Source organism: Pseudophryne corroboree, chromosome 2 (assembly GCF_028390025.1).
Source record: "Pseudophryne corroboree isolate aPseCor3 chromosome 2, aPseCor3.hap2, whole genome shotgun sequence".
NCBI classification, from domain to species: Eukaryota; Metazoa; Chordata; class Amphibia; order Anura; family Myobatrachidae; genus Pseudophryne; species Pseudophryne corroboree.
Genome location: NC_086445.1, coordinates 421,926,352 through 421,948,900, shown reverse-complemented (window position 1 = coordinate 421,948,900; position 22,549 = coordinate 421,926,352). Strand labels below are relative to the sequence as shown.

General features: G+C 41.4%; 1 protein-coding gene across 5 annotated transcripts in view; it reads right to left on the bottom strand.

Moving 5' to 3' along the window:
• Positions 1–12,027: 12,027 nt before the first annotated feature.
• Positions 12,028–22,549, bottom strand: part of LOC135025143 (toll-like receptor 8) — a 65,515-nt gene continuing 54,993 nt past the window's right edge. For all 5 annotated transcript variants that reach the window (XM_063953509.1, XM_063953511.1, XM_063953508.1 and 2 more), the window contains one exon: positions 12,028–15,199. In XM_063953509.1, the coding sequence (XP_063809579.1) occupies positions 12,056–15,193 (3,138 nt within the window). In that variant the 5' untranslated portion in view covers positions 15,194–15,199 and the 3' untranslated portion in view covers positions 12,028–12,055. The remainder of the gene's footprint in view (positions 15,200–22,549) is intronic.

Below are 22,549 nucleotides of genomic sequence, written 5' to 3'. Positions count from 1 at the left end.
TCACTGGACTGGATTTATATTGCATTACCGCTGGAATTATATGCCAGTATCACTGAAATTATATGGCAGCAACACTGGATTTATATGACAGTACCACTGGAATTATACAGCAGGATCACTGGAATTATATGGCAGTACCACTGAACTTATATGGTAGTACCACTGGACATATATGGCAGTATCACTGGACTGGATTTATACGCCAGTCCTGCTGGAATTATACACCAGTACCACTGGAATTATACGGCAGTATCACTAGAATTATACGGCAGTACCACTGGAATTATACGGCAGTACCACTGGACATATACAACAGTATCACTGGACTGGACTTATACGCCAGTACCGCTGGAATTATATGCCAGTACTACTGGAATTATACATGCAGTATCACTGGATTTATACACCAGTACCACTGGAATTATACGGCAGGATCACTGTAATTATATGGCAGTACCACTGGACATATACGGCAGTATCACTGGACTGGATTTATACAAGAGTACCGCTGGAATTATACGCCAGTACCACTGGAATTAAATGACAGTACCACTGGATTTATACGGCAGTACCACTGGACATATACGGCAGTATCACTGGACTGGATTTATACGCCAGTCCCGCTGGAATTATACACCAGTACCACTGGAAATATACGGCAGTATCACTAGAATTATACGGCAGTACCACTGGAATTATACAGCAGTACCACTGGACATATACGGCAGTATCACTGGACTGGACTTTTATACCAGTACCGCTGGAATTATACACCAGTACCACTGGAATTATATGGCAGGATCACTGGAATTATACAGCAGGATCACTGGACATATACGGCAGGATCACTGGACTGGATTTATACAAGAGTACCGCTGGAATTATACGCCAGTACCACTGGAATTAAATGGCAGTACCACTGGATTTATACGGCAGTACCACTGGACATATACGGCAGTATCACTGGACTGGATTTATACGCCAGTCCCGCTGGAATTATACACCAGTACCACTGGAAATATACGGCAGTATCACTAGAATTATACGGCAGTACCACTGGAATTATACAGCAGTACCACTGGACATATACGGCAGTATCACTGGACTGGACTTTTATACCAGTACCGCTGGAATTATACACCAGTACCACTGGAATTATATGGCAGGATCACTGGAATTATACTGCAGGATCACTGGAATTATACAGCAGGATCACTGGATTTATACGGCAGGATCACTGGACATATACGGCAGGATCACTGGACTGGATTTATACAAGAGTACCGCTGGAATTATACGCCAGTACCACTGGAATGAAATGGCAGTACCACTGGATTTATACGGCAGTACCACTGGACATATACGGCAGTATCACTGGACTGGATTTATACGCCAGTCCCGCTGGAATTATACACCAGTACCACTGGAATTATACGGCAGTATCACTAGAATTATACGGCAGTACCACTGGAATTATACAGCAGTACCACTGGACATATACGGCAGTATCACTGGACTGGACTTTTATACCAGTACCGCTGGAATTATACCCCAGTACCACTGGAATTATACGACAGTACCACTGAAATTATATGGCAGTATCACTGTATTTATACGCCAGTGCCACTGAAATTATACGGCAGGATCACTGTAATTTACGGCAGTACCACTGGATTTATACGGCAGTATCCTTGGACATATACGGCAGTATCACTGGACTGGATTTATATGCCAGTACCACTGGAATTATATGCCAGTACCACTGGAATTATACGGCAGTATCACTGCAATTATACGGCAGTACCACTGGAATTATACAGCAGTATCACTGGATTTATATGACAGTACCACTGGAATTATACGCCAGTATCACTGGAATTATACGGCAGTATCACTGGAATTATACGGCAGTACCACTGGAATTATACGGAAGTACCACTGGACATATACGGCAGTATCACTGGACTGGATTTAAACGCCAGTACCGCTGGAATTATATGACAATACCACTGGAATTATACCCCAGTATCACTGGATTTATACAGCAGTACCAGTGGATCACTAGAATTATACTGCAGGATCACTGGATTTATACGGCAGGATCACTGGAAGTATATGGCAGGATCACTGGGTTTATACGCCAGTACCACTGGAATTATACGGCAGGATCACTGGATTTATACGCCAGTACCACAGGCATTATACGGCAGGATCACTGGATTTAAGTGGCAGTACCACTGGAATTATACGGCAGGATTACTGGATTTATACGGCAGGATCACTGGATTTATACGGCAGGATCACTGGATTTATACGGCAGTACCGCTGGACATATACAGCAGTACCACTAGACATATATGGCAGCATCACTGGACATATACGGCAGTACCACTGAACATATACGGCAGTATCACTGGACATATACGGCAGTATCACTGGACTGGATTTATATGACAGTAACACTGGAATTATACTGCAGGATCACTGGAATTATACAGCAGGATCTCTGGATTTATACGGCATGATCACTGCAATTATATGGCAGGATCACTGGAATTATACGGCAGGCTCACTGGAATTATACGGCAGGCTCACTGGAATTATACGGCAGGATCACTGGACTGATACGCCAGTACCACTGGAATTATATGGCAGGATCACTGGATTTATACGGCAGTTTCGCTGGATTTATACGGCAGTATCAATGGACATATACGGCAGTATCACTGGACATATACGGCAGTACCACTGGACATATACGGCAGTATCACTGGACTGAACTTATACACCAGTACCTCTGGAATTATACAGCAGGATCACTGGATTTATACGCCAGTACCACTGGAATTATATGGCAGGATCACTGGAATTATACTGCAGGATCACTGGAATTATACAGCAGGATCACTGGATTTATACGGCAGGATCACTGGATTTATACGGCAGGATCACTGGAATTATGCAGCAGGATCACTGGAATTATACAGCATGATCACTGGATTTATACGCCAGTACCACTGGAATTATATGGCAGGATCACTGGAATTATACTGCAGGATCACTGGAATTATACAGCAGGATCACTGGAATTATACAGCAGGATCACTGGATTTATACGGCAGGATCACTGGATTTATACGGCAGGATCACTGGAATTATGCAGCAGGATCACTGGAATTATACAGCATGATCACTGGACTTATACGCCAGTACCAATGGAATTATACGGCAGGATCACTGGATTTAAACGCCAGTACCACTGGAATTATACGGCAGGATCACTGGAATTATACAGCAGGATCACTGTATTTATACGGCAGTACCGCTGGACATATATACGGCAATGGACATATATGGCAGTATCACTGGACATTTACGGCAGTACCACTGGACATATACAGCAGCACAGGGACACCACCACTGGGCTGATGCAGGACAACACAGCACCACTGCAATGGACAGGACTTATACAGCAGCACTGGACATATAGCAGCAGAGGACACCACCACTGTGTCTGGACTGATGCAACACAAGACACCACCACTGGACTGATGCAGCACAACACAGCACCACTGGACTGGACTTATACAGCAGCACTGGGCATATGGCAGCAGAGGACACCACCACTGTGACTGGACTGATGCAGCATAAGACACTACCACTGGACTGATGCAGGACAACACAGCACCACCGGACTGGACTTATACAGCAGCACTGGACATATGGCAGCAGAGGACACAACCACTGTGACTGGACTGATGCAGCACAGGACACTAACACTGAACTGATGCAGGACACTGAGGATGGAGACATGTCGTCTCTCTACACTCTCCGGAGTGAAAATGGCGGTGACGCGCGGCTCCTTATATGGAATACAAACCCTGTGAGAATCCGACAGCAGGATGATGACGTTTTGCCTTGTTTTGGTTTCAGAGTCAGGCGGGAAAACCCGAGCCCGGCTCGGATCCGGGCTCAGATAGTGAAGTCCGCTAGGATTCGATTCTCTGAGAACCAAACCCGCTCATCTCTAGTCCAAACCAAGAAGACGTAGACAGAGCCATCGGGACGATAGGTTTAGCTGTGGAGCAGCATGTCTATTTAATAGTCAGTGGGAAAGTGTCAGCTAAGGACATGTGGACAGCCCTTCAAAATGCATATTAAGACAAAGGTCTAATGAGAAGGATAAGTTTGAGGTGCATACTATATGGAACGAAACTGAGTGCCTGCAAGGACATGAATGATTACATTGATAAGTTATTGTCGATAGCTCAGCAGTTGGCATCTGTGGGGGCACAGGTGGATGAGGAAGATGTGGCAATGGCTATGTTACAGAATCTGACGCCAGAATTTGATTTTTTTGGTGGTTCCGTTAGTGTCAAATGACACTAAGCTGACAATGGAGATTGTAAGGGCCAAGTTGTTGCAGTTCCAAGAACGTTTTCCAATTGAGACCATAGCTGAGGGTTCTGCCTTGATCACAAAGGGCACAAAGTCCAAAAAGCACAAATTCAAATGTTTTGTATATCACAAGATAGGACATAAAGTTTCAAATTGCAGAATGAGAAATTCCAGTGGTGCGCAGAAGCAGTGTGACAAGCCAAACGAGTCAGCACTGAATGTAGCAGACAGTCACAAGAAGGATTGCTAGTACATGGACTTGGGGGGCCACTAGACATTTCAGTTGCAATAAGCATTTGTTCAATTCTTTAACAGTGTGTGTTCCCACTACAGTTACAGGGATTGGAAATAAGGGCCCTCATTCCGAGTTGTTCGCTCGGTATTTTTCATCGCATCGCAATGAAAATCCGCTTAGTACGCATGCGCAATGTTCGCACTGCGACTGCGCCAAGTAACTTTGCTATGTAGAAAGTAATTTTACTCACGGCTTTTTCATCGCTCCGGCGATCGTAATGTGATTGACAGGAAATGGGTGTTACTGGGCGGAAACACGGCGTTTTAGGGGCGTGTGGCTGAAAACGCTACCGTTTCCGGAAAAAACGCAGGAGTGGCCGGAGAAACGGTGGGAGTGCCTGGGCGAACGCTGGGTGTGTTTGTGACGTCAACCAGGAACGACAAGCACTGAACTGATCGCACAGGCAGAGTAAGTCTGAAGCTACTCCAAAACTGCTACGAGGTTTGTGATCGCAATATTGCGATTACTTCGGTCGCACTTTTAAGAAGCTAAGATACACTCCCAGTAGGCGGCGGATTAGCGTGTGTAACTCTGCTACATTCGCATTGCGACCGATCAACTCGGAATGAGGGCCAAGGTTCTTACTGCATCACAAGCTGGGACAATCACAGTACATTTAAGAATTGGAGGAGAAACAGTTCTTACAGATATCCAAGATGTGTTGTACATGCCTGATTTAGGAAGTAATCGCATTGCTATCAGCATTCTAGAAAAAAAAGGCTACAAAGTCCAATTTCAGAAGGGCAAGTGTATGGTGCAGAATAAAAGAGGGACTGTTATTGCTTCAGCAACCCGGTGCAACCAACGATATGTCCTGGACACTGAGGAGTGTACTGCAATGATGGCTACTGATGAAAAACAGTCAATGGAGCTGTGGCACAAACACTTGGGTCATCTGGGATATGACAACGTCCAGAAACTGCTAGATGGAATAGTAACAGGGATCACTGTGAGCAACACTGAAAGACACATACTGTATGTGAGAGTTGCATAAAAGGCAAGCAAACTCGCAACACATTCCCAAAGTCAGTTAGTAGAGCAGATAAACTGCTAGCTCTAGTGCACACAGACGTGTGTGGTCCAATTGAGGGAGAATCAATCAGTGGCTACAGGTATTTCATGACTCTTATTGATGACGCCACAAGAATGACACACGTGTACTACCTTAAAGAAAAGAGTGAAGTTGTCAACAAAATGGTACATACAAAAACCTAGTGGAGAATCAGACAGGTCTGACACTAAAGCTCCTGAGATCAGACAATGGTGGAGAGTATGATAACAAAGTCTTAGCCTCATTCCTTAGGAAATATGGCATAAAGCATCAGCTAACAATTGCTTACACACCGGAACAGAGTGGTATTAGTGAGCAGAATTGTTGAAAGAGCACGAACTATATTAAGTGACGCTGGCCTGGAAAATAAGTTTTGGGCAGAAGCAGTATCTACTGCAGTATAACAAAAGAATTGTGCACCTACAGTGGCCATCAAAGGTAAACTGCCACTGGAGGCGTGGTCCAAGAAAAGCCAAGTATCAGTCATCTTCGTGTCTTTGGGAGCAAAGCTTTTGCACATATACCATAGGAGAAACGGAGAAAGCTCCTTCTACACAGAAGTCCATGGGCGCATCCCCCAGTGTTAATTCCATAGTGCCAAGAGTCACTCAGAGGCAGAGCTATGTGATGTAATTCCTGCTCCTCCATCTGAGAGTGAGCGAGTAAGAGAGACTGAGTCCTGGTGTGTGCAAGCGTGCAGAGCTGAGACTGGGAGCGGATCTCAGCTACAGAGACTCACAGTGTTCCATTGCATGTTTCGCGACTCAGGAGCTGATGCTGAGCCGGGCGCCGCATCTTCTCTACAGCGGGAGTCAGACTGCACAGCTGTGCAGTCCTCCGTCCCTCACCACCAGAGACAACTCCTGATAAGTATCGCTACCACTGCTGTTACCTTGTATGATATAAGGGCCCCTAATTGCCTATATCAGTATTACATCTGAGTAACCTGTGTTCACTGAATAAAACTGCATTACCGTTTAAGTCATTAAGTGTGTGGACTGACGTCACTGCACCAGGCAATTCCAATACACTCTGCCAACAATATTATCAGTTACTAGCAATAGTGTCAATTCTACATCAAGTGGAGCCCAGGGCAAGAATTTCCTTTGGCAACCCCATACACATACACACACACACTTACTGCCAATAGTCTGACACATATGCCACCCCATAGCCTCACCCACACACACTGCACCATAGTCACGCACACACTGACCCATGGCCTACCCCCATATCCAAACACACAAACTGCCCGTAGCCTCACAAACATGCTGCCTTCATAGACACACACTTACACAAAGCCCTGATAGCCACACACACTGCCGCATAGCCTGCTTCCATAGCCTCACACAATGCCCTATAGCCTGCCCACACAGCCACACACACTGCCCCCACGGTTACACACATGGCAAAACTCCATAAAGTGGATCACATCACTTACAATGCAAATCACAACAAACATACACACTCATTCACTCACTCACTTATTGCGCTGTGGACCCGGGCTTATGTGCCTCCTTCTGCAGCTGCTTCTGCATCTGGGCCAGCTCTGAGACCACTCATTGCACTCCTCTGTGTGGTGAGGTAAGCAAAGCGGAGCCTGCCTATAGCCACAGCCCACAATGAATACAGAGGAGGATGTGGGTTATGCTGGGAGTGACAGAGAGGGTGGTGGGGATGCACTGACATTGCAGTCACCAGCACATCTCCTCAGCCAGGCCACACAAAGCAGCAGAGGTTCAGCTAGGGGCACAGTGCTGCGCCCTTCAAGGCTACAGTCAGCCCACACCTTGAACCACCCATTCAACAATGATAATTAAAAGGAGGAAACATTTGTGATCTGAACACATAAACGAGAACACAAAAACAACATATTTTGGTACATTTGTGGAGTAAGTTCTTGGACTTGCTTAATATTGTGATTGTTGGACTTGATGAGTGTTGTAAGTCTTGGACTTGCGGAATATTATGAGGAACTCCATCACTATTGCTGTGAGGCCCCTAGAGCTCTCAAGAGTGTTTTCCCCAATAGCAACCCCTCACTGTTCCCTTAGTGCTAAATGCGTACAACAGTACATAGGGGACCCCCTGGACTTGAACCTCCAGCTGTAGGGGCTCACCCAATAGGTTGGAGATTATGGAATAAAGTATTAAGGGGCAGATGTATTAAGCCTGGAGAAGTGATAAAGCAGTGATAAAGAAGTGATAAGTGGAAGGTGATAATGCACCAGCCAATCATTACGGGTTTGAAAAATTAGAGTTAGGAGCTGATTGGCTGGTGCATCACCTTCCACTTATTACTTCTTTAGCACTGCTTTATCACTTCTCCAGGCTTAATACATCTGTCCCTAAGGTCTAACAGACGGTGAAGGCACACTGAAGCCCGGGAAGTGAGGTCAGAGCTGGGTCAGAGTCTCAGCCTGGGCAGGTGTAGCGCTGTGTAGATGGTATGCAAGCTGAGAGCTGATACACTGGGAGGCAGGGAAAGGATGACACAATAGGCTTAAGGAAGGGACAGGCAGGGCAGGAGCCAAGATATAAACAGGCAGGAAATCCGGCAGAGTATCCACAGGAAATACAAGTACAGGTATCAGGGACCAGCGGCTTATACTGCAGGCATAAGCTATAACCAGCACTGAGGGAGTGGCAAAGAGGGGATATAAATGGTAGCTGAAACAATCAGCTACCTGACAGAGATAGTGAGCAGAAATTACTTAAAAACGTGCACCTGCACTGCTGCACGTTCCAGCAGAGTGTAACCGCCCTGCCTCCTGGTTGTCTAGCAACTGGGAACACCGCATGCATCCGGTGTCCCAGTTGCCAAGCACCCGGCAGTTCCCAGCAGGCAGTGCAGCTGCCCCATCTGATTTGCTATGCACCAGGTGGGGACCAACAGCCCTTGCGGCTGGAAGAGACACAGTGTCTCATTAACCTGGCAACGACCAGGACCTGCAACTAGTACGAACCACATGGTGGACTGTAACAGTACAGTTCACGATGCCACCAGTTAGCTTGGCAGTACACATTACTCTATTTTACACAATATATTAATGTAATCAAGTACCATATACACAAGATTACGTTATTTTAATAGTTATTAAGAGATGTCACTTTTACAATATAAGATATAATTATATACAAACACCACATACACATTAAGTTATATACAAACATCCCCTCCTCTTTAACAAATCAAACATCAACTAAAGTAGTCCATCTTGAGTAATGTGAATTTACAGACGCAACTTTATAATAATTATTATTAGTAATTCGCAGACAAGGAATGCCAGATTGACCCTAACAATTCACAACAGCACCTACCTAATACATGTTTTTAAAAAGAGTTGCAGGATGGGATTTCTTGGCAACAGGAAATCCTAGCCAAGTGTGCCCTTGCGTACTGCATCCCACCTGCAGTGACACTCCAGCATTTCCAGCCTTGAGAAGGTGAAAAAGATATGTGGAAGAACTTGCACCATAGGTTTGTAAAAATGTCAAGAGGCTTCCAACAGCTCTCCATAACAGCCAGTGTATTTTCAGAAAATAATCTGTTGCCATTGGATCCCAAATATGAGAATAGTATATATATATATATATATATATATATATAGATATAGATATATACTAACGCGCACAAAGGGGGGTTTCTATGTACCTAGAAACCCACCCTGCCCATTGATCTACTCAGCTGTCTGATGTTTATTTAATTTTAAACAGTGCAGCCTGTGCGGCTGCCGGCAGCTGCCTCCTGCTCCTGCTTGAAGACACAGGCTGGCCGCTGGCTGAATACTCTAAATATGGGGGCGGGAGCTAACTGCAGAGGCAGTGTGCAGCTCCTTCCAGGCAGACCTCGATGTGGCTACAGGACAGAGCTGCTGGAGTGACTGGTGAGGTAGTGACTGTCCTCTGCAGCTATGTGGGTGTATGCTGTGTGTGTATATTCTATGTGTATGTGTGTATGATATGTGTGTATATGCAATATGTGTGTGTGATATGTGTATCTGCTGTGTGTGTATCCTATGTGTGTTTGTGTGTGTCTGCTGTGTGTGTATGCTCTTTGTGTGTATTTACTGAGTGTGCATGCTATGTGTGTGTGTTTTTGTGTGTGATATGTTTGTATGATATGTGTATATGCTGTTTGTGTATATGCTGTGTGTTTTGTGTATAAGCTGTGTGTATACTATGTGTGTTTGTGTATAAGCTGTGTGTATACTATGTGTGTTTGTGTAGGATATATGTGTTTATATGCTTGGTGTGTATATGCTATGTGTGTGTGTTTGTGTGTGTATGCTGAGTGTGTGCATACTGTGTGTGTGTGTGTTTGTGTGTATATGCTGTGTGTTTGTGTGTATATGCTGTGTGTGTATGCTGAGTGTGTGTATGCTATGTGTGTTTGTGTGTATATGCTGTGTGTATGCTATGTGTGTTTTTGTGTGTATATGCTGTGTGTACGATATGTTGTGTGTGTGTGTGTGTGTGTGTGTGTGTGTGTGTGTATGTATGTATGTATGTATGTATGATGTGTTTGTGGGTGTATGTGCTGTGTGTGTGTTTGTGTGTATATGCTGTGTATGTATATGCTTGTATGTTTGTGTGTGTATGCTATGTGCAGAAACCCCCCATAAAAATCCTGTGTTTGCCCCTGATAAAGTATGTGTTTAATCCAAACAAATGTGGCAGGTATAAAATTTGTCTCACTGAAGAAATCTATATAAGGTGTTTTTCAATATTTTTGAATTTTTTCAATCATCTGTGTTTGTTGGGACATCCCTTTATGTGTAAAATGACATATGTGTACATAAAAATAGTATACATTGAGTAAACACAATTATTTTTAATTCAATTTGTTTATCTGCTTATTTGGTTAGTTAAAAGCAAACAAACAGGATTAATGTTCAGTTCTGTGTGATAGTGGATTTGTGATGCTCGATTAAAGCAAAAAAAAAAAGGGAAAAATACAAAGTGCAAACCATGGTGTTTGATTGATTCAATAAAAATATAAGTATGTTCTCAGTCACCAAAACTGGATGCTTAAGTAGACTGGGCTAGATGCATCATTGCTTGGAGAGTGATAAAATGGAAAGTGATAAACTACCAACCAACCAACTCCTAACTGTCATTTTTCAAACAGGGCCTGTGACATGGCAGTTAGGAGCTGATTGGCTGGTACTTTATCACTTTCCATTTTTTCACTCTCCAAGCGATGATGCATCTAGCCCTACCGTATATCTTAGTTGTGCATGTTAAAAGTATGGGTTTTCAAATAAAGTTTTTATTTCGGCAAAATTATTGAAAACGATTTTAGACTGAGCTGGATTAAATGATTGAAATAAACTCAATTTAACAAAAAAATAAAAAAAAATCTAAATGCAATTCCATCAACACAAACTGGAGTAAAAATGCACTTCATATATTACAGATATTGGATGGGGTTTGAAGGTTGCTCCAATGTTCTACTGCTGAGAACTGATTGTGCAGAAGTAACTTGGAGCAGGGCCATCTTAATGATTCTAGGGGCCTTTGAGCAGGGGAAGACTGGGCAGGGGGGGGGGGGGGGGGGGACGTATCTGAACCCCAGGTTGGTGCCTCTGGAGCTTCTTGGAAGGCAGGTAGAGAATGCTGCCTGTCCGTTCTGATTGTAATTATACACAATCAGAGCAGCTAGGCAGTATTCTCTACCTGCCTCTCAGTCTCCAGTAAGACTGTGAATGGCAGTCAGCATGCTGATTGGTGGATGGTTGGAGCTATCCACCAATCAGAGTGCTGACAGATATTCACTGTATGGGAACATGTGGAGAGATAGTGCAGGACAGCAGGAGGGTTAAGTTATGATTTTTAATTGGTTCCCGTGGATGGGTAGGTAGGGGCCCCAGTGCATGCTTTGCCCAGGGCCTACAATGCTGTTAAGATAGCCCTGCCTTGGATCAAAATTCACTTTTATTATAGCCTCCATCCATACTGTATCTGCAATACTGTATTCCCCACAAACCACAATGTGAACCACAATGTAAGAAATACACACTTGCAAAACACTTCTAGGAAGCAACATGCGACGTGCTTAGTACACGCAAACCTCTTGCCATAACAAGACAGACAGTCTTTCTTTTATCTATTTGTTATCTTAAAAAATTAAACAAACCTAAAATTGGTATCTTAGGCCAATTTAATATTAAGCTATTTAACGCCTGTCCCTTAACTAAGCCTCAAAGAATTATGATAGATAATATATTCTTCATGCCTTACTCCACTCTAATGTAATGACATAGATGTGTTGCACCACATATGTGGTCGCCCAGTAAAATTGTAATATTTTATTTATGCATAGCAATAGAATCGGTGTACATCTTATTGTATCGGCTAACATTTTCTGTCAGTAAAACATGTTTCATTCTTTGCCAGAATAAGTATTCCCCATGGGGATTTTTTGGCCACTCCAAGATGGAACTCTTGCAAATTTTTTTCCTGAGTCTCAGATACTGAGAATGCTGAAGAACAGGCTGCAGTAGTACAATGACAATCACGTCCATATTCTCATCCATCAGTTTTTGCATGGCCAGATAAAATATTGTTCTGAATTTTCCACTTTTTACATATTTTTTAGTAAGAATAAATAAAGTTTTTTTGCTTTGGTTAATGCTTTGGACGATATTATCAATAACAGCTTTTCCCGGCTCCCAGTCTCGTTCTTCTAAGCAGAGAAGTATGCGTTTTTCTCCTTTGACCTCCACCTGGTAACATAGTTCATTATAAACCCAGTCAGTGACTGCTGGGTCTGTCTCATCGTACGTGATAAATGCATCATAGAGACTTTCAGAATGACAGACTTTGTTATATTTCAGCTTTGCCATAAACCAGTGGTATATATACCATACATCCCAGTAAAACAAATGTTTCATAATTGGCAATGCTGTCATAGGAATAATGAGAAATAGGAACATCAGGAACAACAACAGGGCAATCATGTCCAAATTACAAGCATGTATGTCAAAATCAATGATTCCTCTCTTCTTCCAGTTATCTGGAGTGGCACAAGTGACATCAGTAGCCAGCCGTGGAATTGTGACATTATTGTTATTAATCCACTGTATAAAGTCAATGATATCACATGTGCATTCAAATGGGTTTCCTTTCAGGCTTAAAACATCCAAATAGTTTTCATTCCCAGACAAAAATATTGATTTATTTATACTCTGAATATTGTTGTAGCTTAAATCAAGGTTGGTAAGACTGCTTACACTAGTAAGAAATCCTTCTGTCAAAGTTTGAATCATGTTGTGACTAATTATAAGTGTCTCCAATGATTCTGTGTAATTGCTCAAATGTCCTATCATTGTTATTTTATTGTGACTCAGGTCAAGAACCTTTAGATTTTTTAAATGTTTCAAATTGTTCCACCCAAAAAACTCTAATCCATTATTGCTTAGATACAACTCAGAAAGACATTTGGACAGGTTACTAATTGCATCATCAGGTATTGTTTGAAGCCTGTTGTGAGAGATGTCAAGCAGTGTCAGGTTGGTAATGTTTTTAAAAAGATCTATGTAGCGCCTGTCACCATATCTCCACAAAATATCCAAATGGTTTCCTGCAAACCTTAACTCTGTCAAAGAATTGCTATTAATTTGATACTCTGTTAGAGTAGAGATGTCATTATAGCTTAAGTTTAAAATAGAAAGTTTGTGAAGATTTTCAATGAACTTGAGATGATGAGTAACTCCTTCTACTATAAAATAATGCTTGTTAAAACTGACATCCAAGACCGTTAAGTTTTTCAGTTCCTGAAACGCATATAAGGAAGCAAAATCTAATTTATTGAATGACAAATCTAAATATGCTAGGTTTGGCAGATAGATAAATTCTGTTCCATTTAAATCCTGTCCAATGCCATTGGAAGACAAATTTAAGCAAGCTACATCTGAAAACGGACGGAATTCTTCTGGATCAATGAAAAAAATACTATTTGAGTTGAGACCTAATGATTTGCCATATGCACTACACTCTGGTTTCACAAGTTTATTGAATGAGACAATGTTTTTTGGAGAAACTTTAGCATTGTCTAAAATATTAGATGAAAAATGAGACTCTATTGATTTTGATTGCTTGTTGTAAAATGCTTCCAATGTTTTACTTCTGTTGGTGGTCTCTGAGAATGGTGTTATTCTATTTTCAGACAAATCAATTATGTCTAAACTTGCAAATTTCTGAAATACTTTAAAATCAACTTGCCTAATAAAATTCACTCCAAAGTTCAAAATCTTTAATTTGTTTAACTTTGTTAGAGGGGCCACATTTTCAGATGTAATTTCTTTGAAGACATAGCCTTGTATATGCAACTCCCTAAGGGATACTAATTTAGAGAAATTGTCAGAAATGTTAATATTGTTTGGATATGATCTGAACTTGTAATTAAAAGACAAGTCAAGTTTTTCTAAGAAAGGTAAATAAGATAAAAATTCTCCTGTTGCAATTGCATCCACTAAGTAGTTTAATTGAAGGTTCAGTACTTTCAACTGAGTTGTGTTTTGAAACCATGTTTTTGGTATGAAGCTCAGCGATGTGCTTCCTAGATGAAGCATAGTCAAGTTTTTGAGATTCTGAAAAGCGTAATCATCTATTTCAATTGAAGAAGATTTTCCGGTGCAGGGCTCACATGGATATGGAGCATTGTAACACCTTGGACAATTTCCACTCAGAAAAAGAATTTCTAAGTTTACTAGATATTTAAAGTCATCTCTGTAAATGATTTGTATCTTGTTACTGCTTAAGTAAAGTTTCCGCAGTGATGGTGGAAGTTCAGGAGGCACCTTGGTTAAATTGTTAAATGAGAGGTCAAGCACCGTTAATTCTGTGAGATTACTAAATGTTCCATTTTCAATATCAAAAGTACCATTACAATTATTACCATAGTAACAGTTATTCCCCAGATACAGTTCACATAGATTCTTGAATCGGGAGACACTTTTCTTGGTGATTGAGAGAATGTTGTTATACTGAAAACTTAATAATGTTACAGTATCTGGCAATCCAGAAGGGATTTCACATAGAAAATTGTGATCAATAATTAATTGTTCCAGTTTTGTTAAATTTGAAAATGTTTCATTGTTTATCTCTAGACCTCTTTTGCATATAATTGGGTTGTCAAGCTTTGATTTTGGATAATGATTCATGCTTAAATCTATTTTTGTAAGATTCTGCCAATGCTGAAAAGAGGGGTTATATATGCTTTGTATGAGGTTTTGATTTAAAAGAAGCTCTACATTGCTTGACACATAGGTGATCGGATAAGGAACTATTCTCAGACTGCGTGCAGTGCAGTCAAAAACAATAGAGTTGTTATATTCTTGAATTGAACATGGAAATGTCTTGTTGGTTGATGTTGCATTGTAAAATGCAAAACATCCAGAGATAATCAGCAGCTTAGAGAACAGACACTTCAAAGAGCTTAACATTCTGTCCTGAAAACAAAAACAAAAAAAATATTAGACCAAAATATTATAAACTATAACATAATTGAAGACTTTGCAAATCAGATTTAGAACTGTTATCTGTATGACTTTTCCTTTCTTTCAAGACTGGCTTTTCATTGCTAAGCAAGGTCTGTCTTACCAGAAATAACACTCCGGGATGCAGTCAATTTTCCGACAATCAAACTCCCGACGGTCGAAATCCCGACAGCAATTGACCGACGGTCAAAATCCCGACAAGGTCAAAATCCCGACATGGACAAAATACTGACATTTAAAATACCGTCAAGGTCAAAATACCGACATGTAAAATGTTGACATTAGTTTTTCATGATTTTTTCATTGAAACCGACTTGTTCATACTTTACAATCCCAGTCGACCTGGAGGGAATATAATAGTGTGCCGAGCGCAGCGAGGCACCGCGGCTATGCGAGGGGACGCAGTACACTTATATGGTGTCCATGTTGACCTATGTCGACATGCACACCAAAAACAATGAAAACCTCATGTCGGCATTTTTACCTGTCGACATTTTACATGTCGGTATTTTGACCTTGTCTGTATTTTAAATGTCGGTATTTTGTCCATGTTGGGATTTTGACCTTGTCGGGATTTTGACCGTTGGTCAATTGCTGTCGGGATTTTGACCATCAGGATTTTGTTTGTAGGTATTTCATACCGATCCCAACACTCCTATTAATTCATCTCTAAATCTAAAGTGATTGCTGTTTAATCTTGTCCCATGTCTTTATAGAGAACATATTCATAGTTTTTAAACTAGTTAAGGGTTGAACAGGTTTTAAAAGAGCCACAAAAGAAGCCATGAACATGTGGCAGAACACTATATACAAATGGGATGCAGTCAATTTGGAGGCGGTTGGGATCCCACAGTTCAGGATACCTACGCTGAAATCCCAACAGCTGACAATGCCGCTGGCCGGAATTCAGGTGCAACAGGGCTATTCCCATGTGTAAATGTCCACGACACCAATAGCGAGCCTGCAAGGGGACTTTGGTGAGCCCTCAAATGTGACTCTTAGCACTCGCCTTACTGCTGGCATTCTGGTAGATGGGATGCCGCTGTTGGGATATGGACAGCTGGCATCCTGTCCGCCGGTAATACATACCGAACCCATACAAGCACAGGTATACCAGGTTCAGTAATAAAGGACAAGCCAACTGGCATCCCTCTTTCTCATTCCATGGGTATGTTTTGTCTGCAGCCATTATGTTGACAGTGACAACGTTGCAGGACTAAGAAGGGGAATAAGTATTGAGAGTGTAAGGGGTGGTGAGGGTTAATAGGGCATTGAATAAGGGGTGAGTAGCAGACTGACATCTGATCATCAGACTTGTGCTGTTATATAAGCAATATGTAGAGTAGACTCCTCTCCTCCACTGACTTACTGTATCTGCTCATTCAGGTTTTGTGCATACTAGGGCTTTAGCTACATTCCTTTATTTCTATCCTAGGTCTTGCAACTCATTTTGCAATTAGAAATGGGGTTGAATTCTGGCTTACACAGATCCTCAACAAAATGTTTTTTTTGATGTAACATGTATCAATGTTAGTTAGTATAGCCATATGTGAAAACCCAAAAAGGAGATCAAGACATTTTTTTTAAATAATGTACAGTGTAAGCAACTGTATATGAAAAATTCTGATATTGCAGGGAATTGCACTCACCTTATATCTGTAATAAATATGGATTGCAGTGGCGTATACAGGGGATACCTAGAACCCTTCCTCCGTTCATCCATCCAACCGATCTATTGCCACAGCGCACAAATTATTTTATTTATTTAATATTTTGCGGGCCAGTCTTGGAATTCCTAAGGGGCTGTGCTGTGATCTGAGCTGCTGCATGCTCATTGCAGTCACTGAGTTGGCCAGGCAGAACAACAGGGTAGGCAGCTCCTATGGGCCTTTGTGTGTTAGTATGTCCCTCACTGCACTTCGTCCTTCTTCTGCTGGTTACATACTTATAGATATATCTGCAGATCAATGGATCACACACTGCCTGATCCGACGTGTCTGACATCACAAATTGGGCATGCATTTACATGCACCCACCCAGTTAAGTTCAGCTGACCGCCCATACACACACAACGATGCACCAATATCTCTGTAGATATATTGGGCATTGTGTGTGCAGGAGAGCTGATGCGATATGTCTGTGAATTACAGCATTCACAGACATGTCGTTGGTACACATATCGTCATTCTCACTCTTCTTAGAGCTCCTTCTTTGAGGTAAAAAAGTAAAGATTTTCTCTCAACACTGAGAGAGCTGTCGGTGCCCTTTACACAGCAGATAAGCAGTTGCTTACTACCAAGCTTTCCTTTAATACATTTAGGACTCAAAATATCAATGTTTCCTTTCCTCCTATTGCTCTCTGAGAGGTTCGGTTATGTTTAGTTCAAGTGACAGGTTAACCTCGGATATTTGAGACACTATCCTCTCCTTACTGGAAATAGGTTGGTTAAGCACTAATATATATATATATATATATATATATATATATATACACATACACACACATATATGTATATTGCAAAGAGGTCGGCACTGGCTCCTACCGTAATCAGCACTCCCGGTGCCTGAACAATGGAATAGTACAGGCAGCATAGAAGGACGGCACTCACAGGAGACAGTTATCAATCTTTGAAGTAGTTTTTATCTGGTCAGCATTTCAGAGGACATAACATCCTCTTTCATCATGTCCTGACGAAGCAGGACATGATATGTGTGCAGGTGTTGATATTACAGAGTTATATAGACACACCACCGGATGGCTCAGACTATGAACAGCCCAGTTACTTAACAAGTGGTGTTGGCTTATTGATAGATAGCAAGTACAGCCATACCCACTGTTACATGTACACTGGTGATGGGGCGAAGCTGGAGCAGAGTGAGGTTACATACAGCTCATCAGATAGTGAGTGTATGCCGCAAACAGGTAGCTGTGCAGGGATGCTGGAACAGGTTTATGGCAGTTGTTAACTAGGTTTCTCATATGAGCTAAGTAGGAGACATTTGTCTCTCACCATGTCACTACACAGTCTTATGGAGTAAAGAAATAAGATGGCCCCTGCACAGTCTCAATAGTTATCTTGGTGGCCATCTTGCGATAGGGCATGAGACCTCCTGTGAGCACAAGAAGACTAGAGTCTGTTACTTGTTACCTCTCTTTGTCACTCTGTACCTCTTTCTTCCACCCACTGCTTCTCCCTGTAATCCGCTGCCTCTCCCTGTCGGGTTCAGCATGAGTTACCGACAGACACAATACCGACAGTCATAATCCCGACAGCCAATGACCTACAGTTAAAATATCTAGTTAGTCAAAATACTAACATTCATTATGCCGACATGTTCAAAATGCCAACATTGTCAGAATACTGACATCTGAAATGCCAACATGTCAAAATACTGACATGATTTTTTTGTGGGGGGGGTTTGTGTCAATGTCAACATATGTCAACATGGACACCGTTTAAGTGTTCTGCGTCCCCTCACATGGCTCGTTACACTCGCCATGCTTTGGGTACGGTGCCTCACTGTGCTTGGCACACTATTATATTCCCCCTCCAGGTCCACTAGGATGGTAAAGTATGAACAAGTCTGTTTTGGGGCAAAAATGCCTAAAAACGCATGTTGGCATTTTGACATGTTGGCATTTCAAATGTCAGTATTCTGACTATGTCAGCATTTTGAACATGTCGGCATAATGAATGTCTGTATTTTGACCGTGTCAGTATTTTGACTGTAGGTCAATGGCTGTCGGGATTATGACCGTTGGTATTGTGTCCGTCAATAAATCAACATCTACCCTCCCTGTCACCCACTGGCATTTGCCATATTATGAACTTGGGGTGGGTCAGAGGAAGGGGGCCCAAAGTATGTTTTTGCACCTGGGACTACCACTCCCGACTTCCGCCACTGGAGTGTGGTCAGTGTTCATTCACCAGGTAATATGGGTTATTGTGGAACATGTGTGCCCAGTAAATGAATAATTGAATAATAGTGTGCACTGATGGAACTGAGTAGGATATTATCCATGCTTTGATGTTAACTATACTCACATTAATGAGGCAAAAGAAAGGATATAGATAATAAATTTATTTCCTGATGTCCAACTGTATGCTTCAGGAAAACTCATGATCCTTATTTAGCTTTTATATTTTGCGTGAATAATAATGGATCTATAGTGCCAATAGAACACTAGTTCTAATAGTAATAGTTTCCTGAGTTTTTTTTTTAAATAAAATACAAAAAATTATTTTGGGAAAATTACATTATATATATTTTAAAATGTAAAAACTAATAACATTTTATATATATATATATATATATATATATATATATATAATAAAAACAGAAGAGAGAAGGGTGTATGTTGAGACAAGAATATTCCTTATTTAATTAAAGGTACGAATACATATTACTATTATTGTTTATTTGTATGGCGCCACGAGGGTTCCGCAGCACCTAGATAACATTACAATAAATTATGAAGAAAAAAAAATAAGACAAATACACCCCAGCCTTAAAAACACTACCTGGTATCTCACACAATTGGCGGTGCAGGATCCACCCATCTCATTCATCTCACTGATGAAGTCAAGAAGGGAGACTTGGCGTCTCCCTTCATGGATATATAGTATGATGCAACATTGTGACTAACAAAATGTTCAGTCATTTATTATTATTTCTTTGTTTTTGTTTTTTATTTTAATCTGAGCTGTCATTATAATGTTTATGCTGGTTACTACAATTCTGTTGTGACATTAGTATTCAGTAATTGAGAAATTCCATTGTCTCATTGTATTAACAATGCTATACTTTATTTGCTGTACACTTGATTCATGATGTCTAAATAATAAAAAAAAATTTTTATATATATATATATATATATATATATATAGAACATGCAAGCATCCGCACTGTACTGAATCTCCAGGGGACAACACGGTGGTGCTCAACTCCAAGGAATTTTTTGGGTTCCTGATAATAGTCTTTTGAAAAAGAGGGCACTCACCAATTATTTCTTAAAAAGGTCAGAAGGTCATTTATTGGTACATTCTCTGGTCGACGTTTCGATCACATCCCAGTGATCTTTGTCAGGACAGCAAAGCGGTGTTGTGTGGTGACAGAGCACCAGAAGCAGAGTGCCAGACATGTTCAACATCTACAAGTATTTATACCATCATCAATTTGAGTATCACGCCCCTCCTACATATGTCACTTCCTGTTCTATACTAGACTGTCAATTAGGAGCTAAAACCTGATATGTATACAATGCAACTACTATGGGGGAAGGGTGTATAGCACCTTCGTGTTAACCCCCATGGAATATGTTTTTTATTTTAAACGGTGCTGGTTATCAAAAACCGCACCACATACAAGATTCAAAGAAACCAGGAAGTGGTCCATGCGTTCCAGCAGTTGCTGGAACGCACGCGCTAACCGGAAGTGACTTCCGTAAACCGGAAGTGGGGTAATAAGAGCCAAAAATAGGAAGTGGAGAATCAAAATGCGTTCCAGCGGTACCTGGAACGCACAACTATACAAAGGAGATGACATACATGTCAATAGAGATGACAACAAGTCCAAAAAAACCGGAGAATAATAAAAATATAGTAACATGTAAAAGAGTGACAAGCGCAGATGTTACAAAGTAGGTCGGCCGGGGATCTCAAATAGATGGTGGTGTACAATTTCTCCCACATATTAGAAAATTAAAAATTTATAATAAAACGTAACTTTTAATACATCATTAAAGGAAAAATGAATGAAAAAATATTTTAAACAATAAAAATATATATATTATGCAGGCCACGGGGTATATAGGGCTTTAATGAGGCCGCCATATTACTGGCTGGTATCAAAAGAGCCACAACATAAACCCGGGTCACAGAACTATATATACAAATATGCCTGAGACAAAGTAGATAAAATGTAAATGTAAATACACCATGACTGCAAATTATCCTAGGAAGATACCATATGGATTTGTCTCATTGAGACCTAATGGAATAAGTGTCTCTAATTCAAAAATCCACCGTGATTCACGTCGTTTCAATTTCAATTCTCTATCACCACCTCGGATCGTTGATGGAATATGGTCAATTAACATGCATTTTAGACTTGAGACTGAATGTTTTTGTTGTAGCCAGTGTTTAGCTACTGGTTTATCCGTCTTATTGGTCTCTAATGCCTGTCTGATGGAGTAACGGTGGTTCGCCATGCGTTCACGGAAACACCGTGTAGTGAGTCCCACATAGTATAGCCCACAAGGGCAGATGATAATGTATATCACAAAGTCGGACGTGCACGACAACTTGTGTTTAATTGGAATTCGTTTTCCAGTTTGTGGGTGAACAAAGGAAGATCCACTCATCATAGATCTACATGTTGTACAGTCCGGACATCGGAAACAGACCAATTTTCTCCTCGCAAGCCATGTTTGGTTTGTGGTGCATGGTTGTAGGGTCGGACGCATCAGCAATTGTCGCAAATTAGGCCCCCTGCGATAGGAGTGCATCGGTGGTCTTTGGCTCAGACCCACCAGTTTGGCATCTGATGCAACTATAGGCCAGTGTTTCCTGATCGTTTTTTCAGCATCCTTGGACTTAAGGATGCTGAAAAAACGATCAGGAAACACTGGCCTATAGTTGCATCAGATGCCAAACTGGTGGGTCTGAGCCAAAGACCACCGATGCACTCCTATCGCAGGGGGCCTAATTTGCGACAATTGCTGATGCGTCCGACCCTACAACCATGCACCACAAACCAAACATGGCTTGCGAGGAGAAAATTGGGCTGTTTCCGATGTCCGGACTGTACAACATGTAGATCTATGATGAGTGGATCTTCCTTTGTTCACCCACAAAGTGGAAAACGAATTCCAATTAAACACAAGTTGTCGTGCACGTCCGACTTTGTGATATACATTATCATCTGCCCTTGTGGGCTATACTATGTGGGACTCACTACACGGTGTTTCCGTGAACGCATGGCGAACCACCGTTACTCCATCAGACAGGCATTAGAGACCAATAAGACGGATAAACCAGTAGCTAAACACTGGCTACAACAAAAACATTCAGTCTCAAGTCTAAAATGCATGTTAATTGACCATATTCCATCAACGATCCGAGGTGGTGATAGAGAATTGAAATTGAAACGACGTGAATCACGGTGGATTTTTGAATTAGAGACACTTATTCCATTAGGTCTCAATGAGACAAATCCATATGGTATCTTCCTAGGATAATTTGCAGTCATGGTGTATTTACATTTACATTTTATCTACTTTGTCTCAGGCATATTTGTATA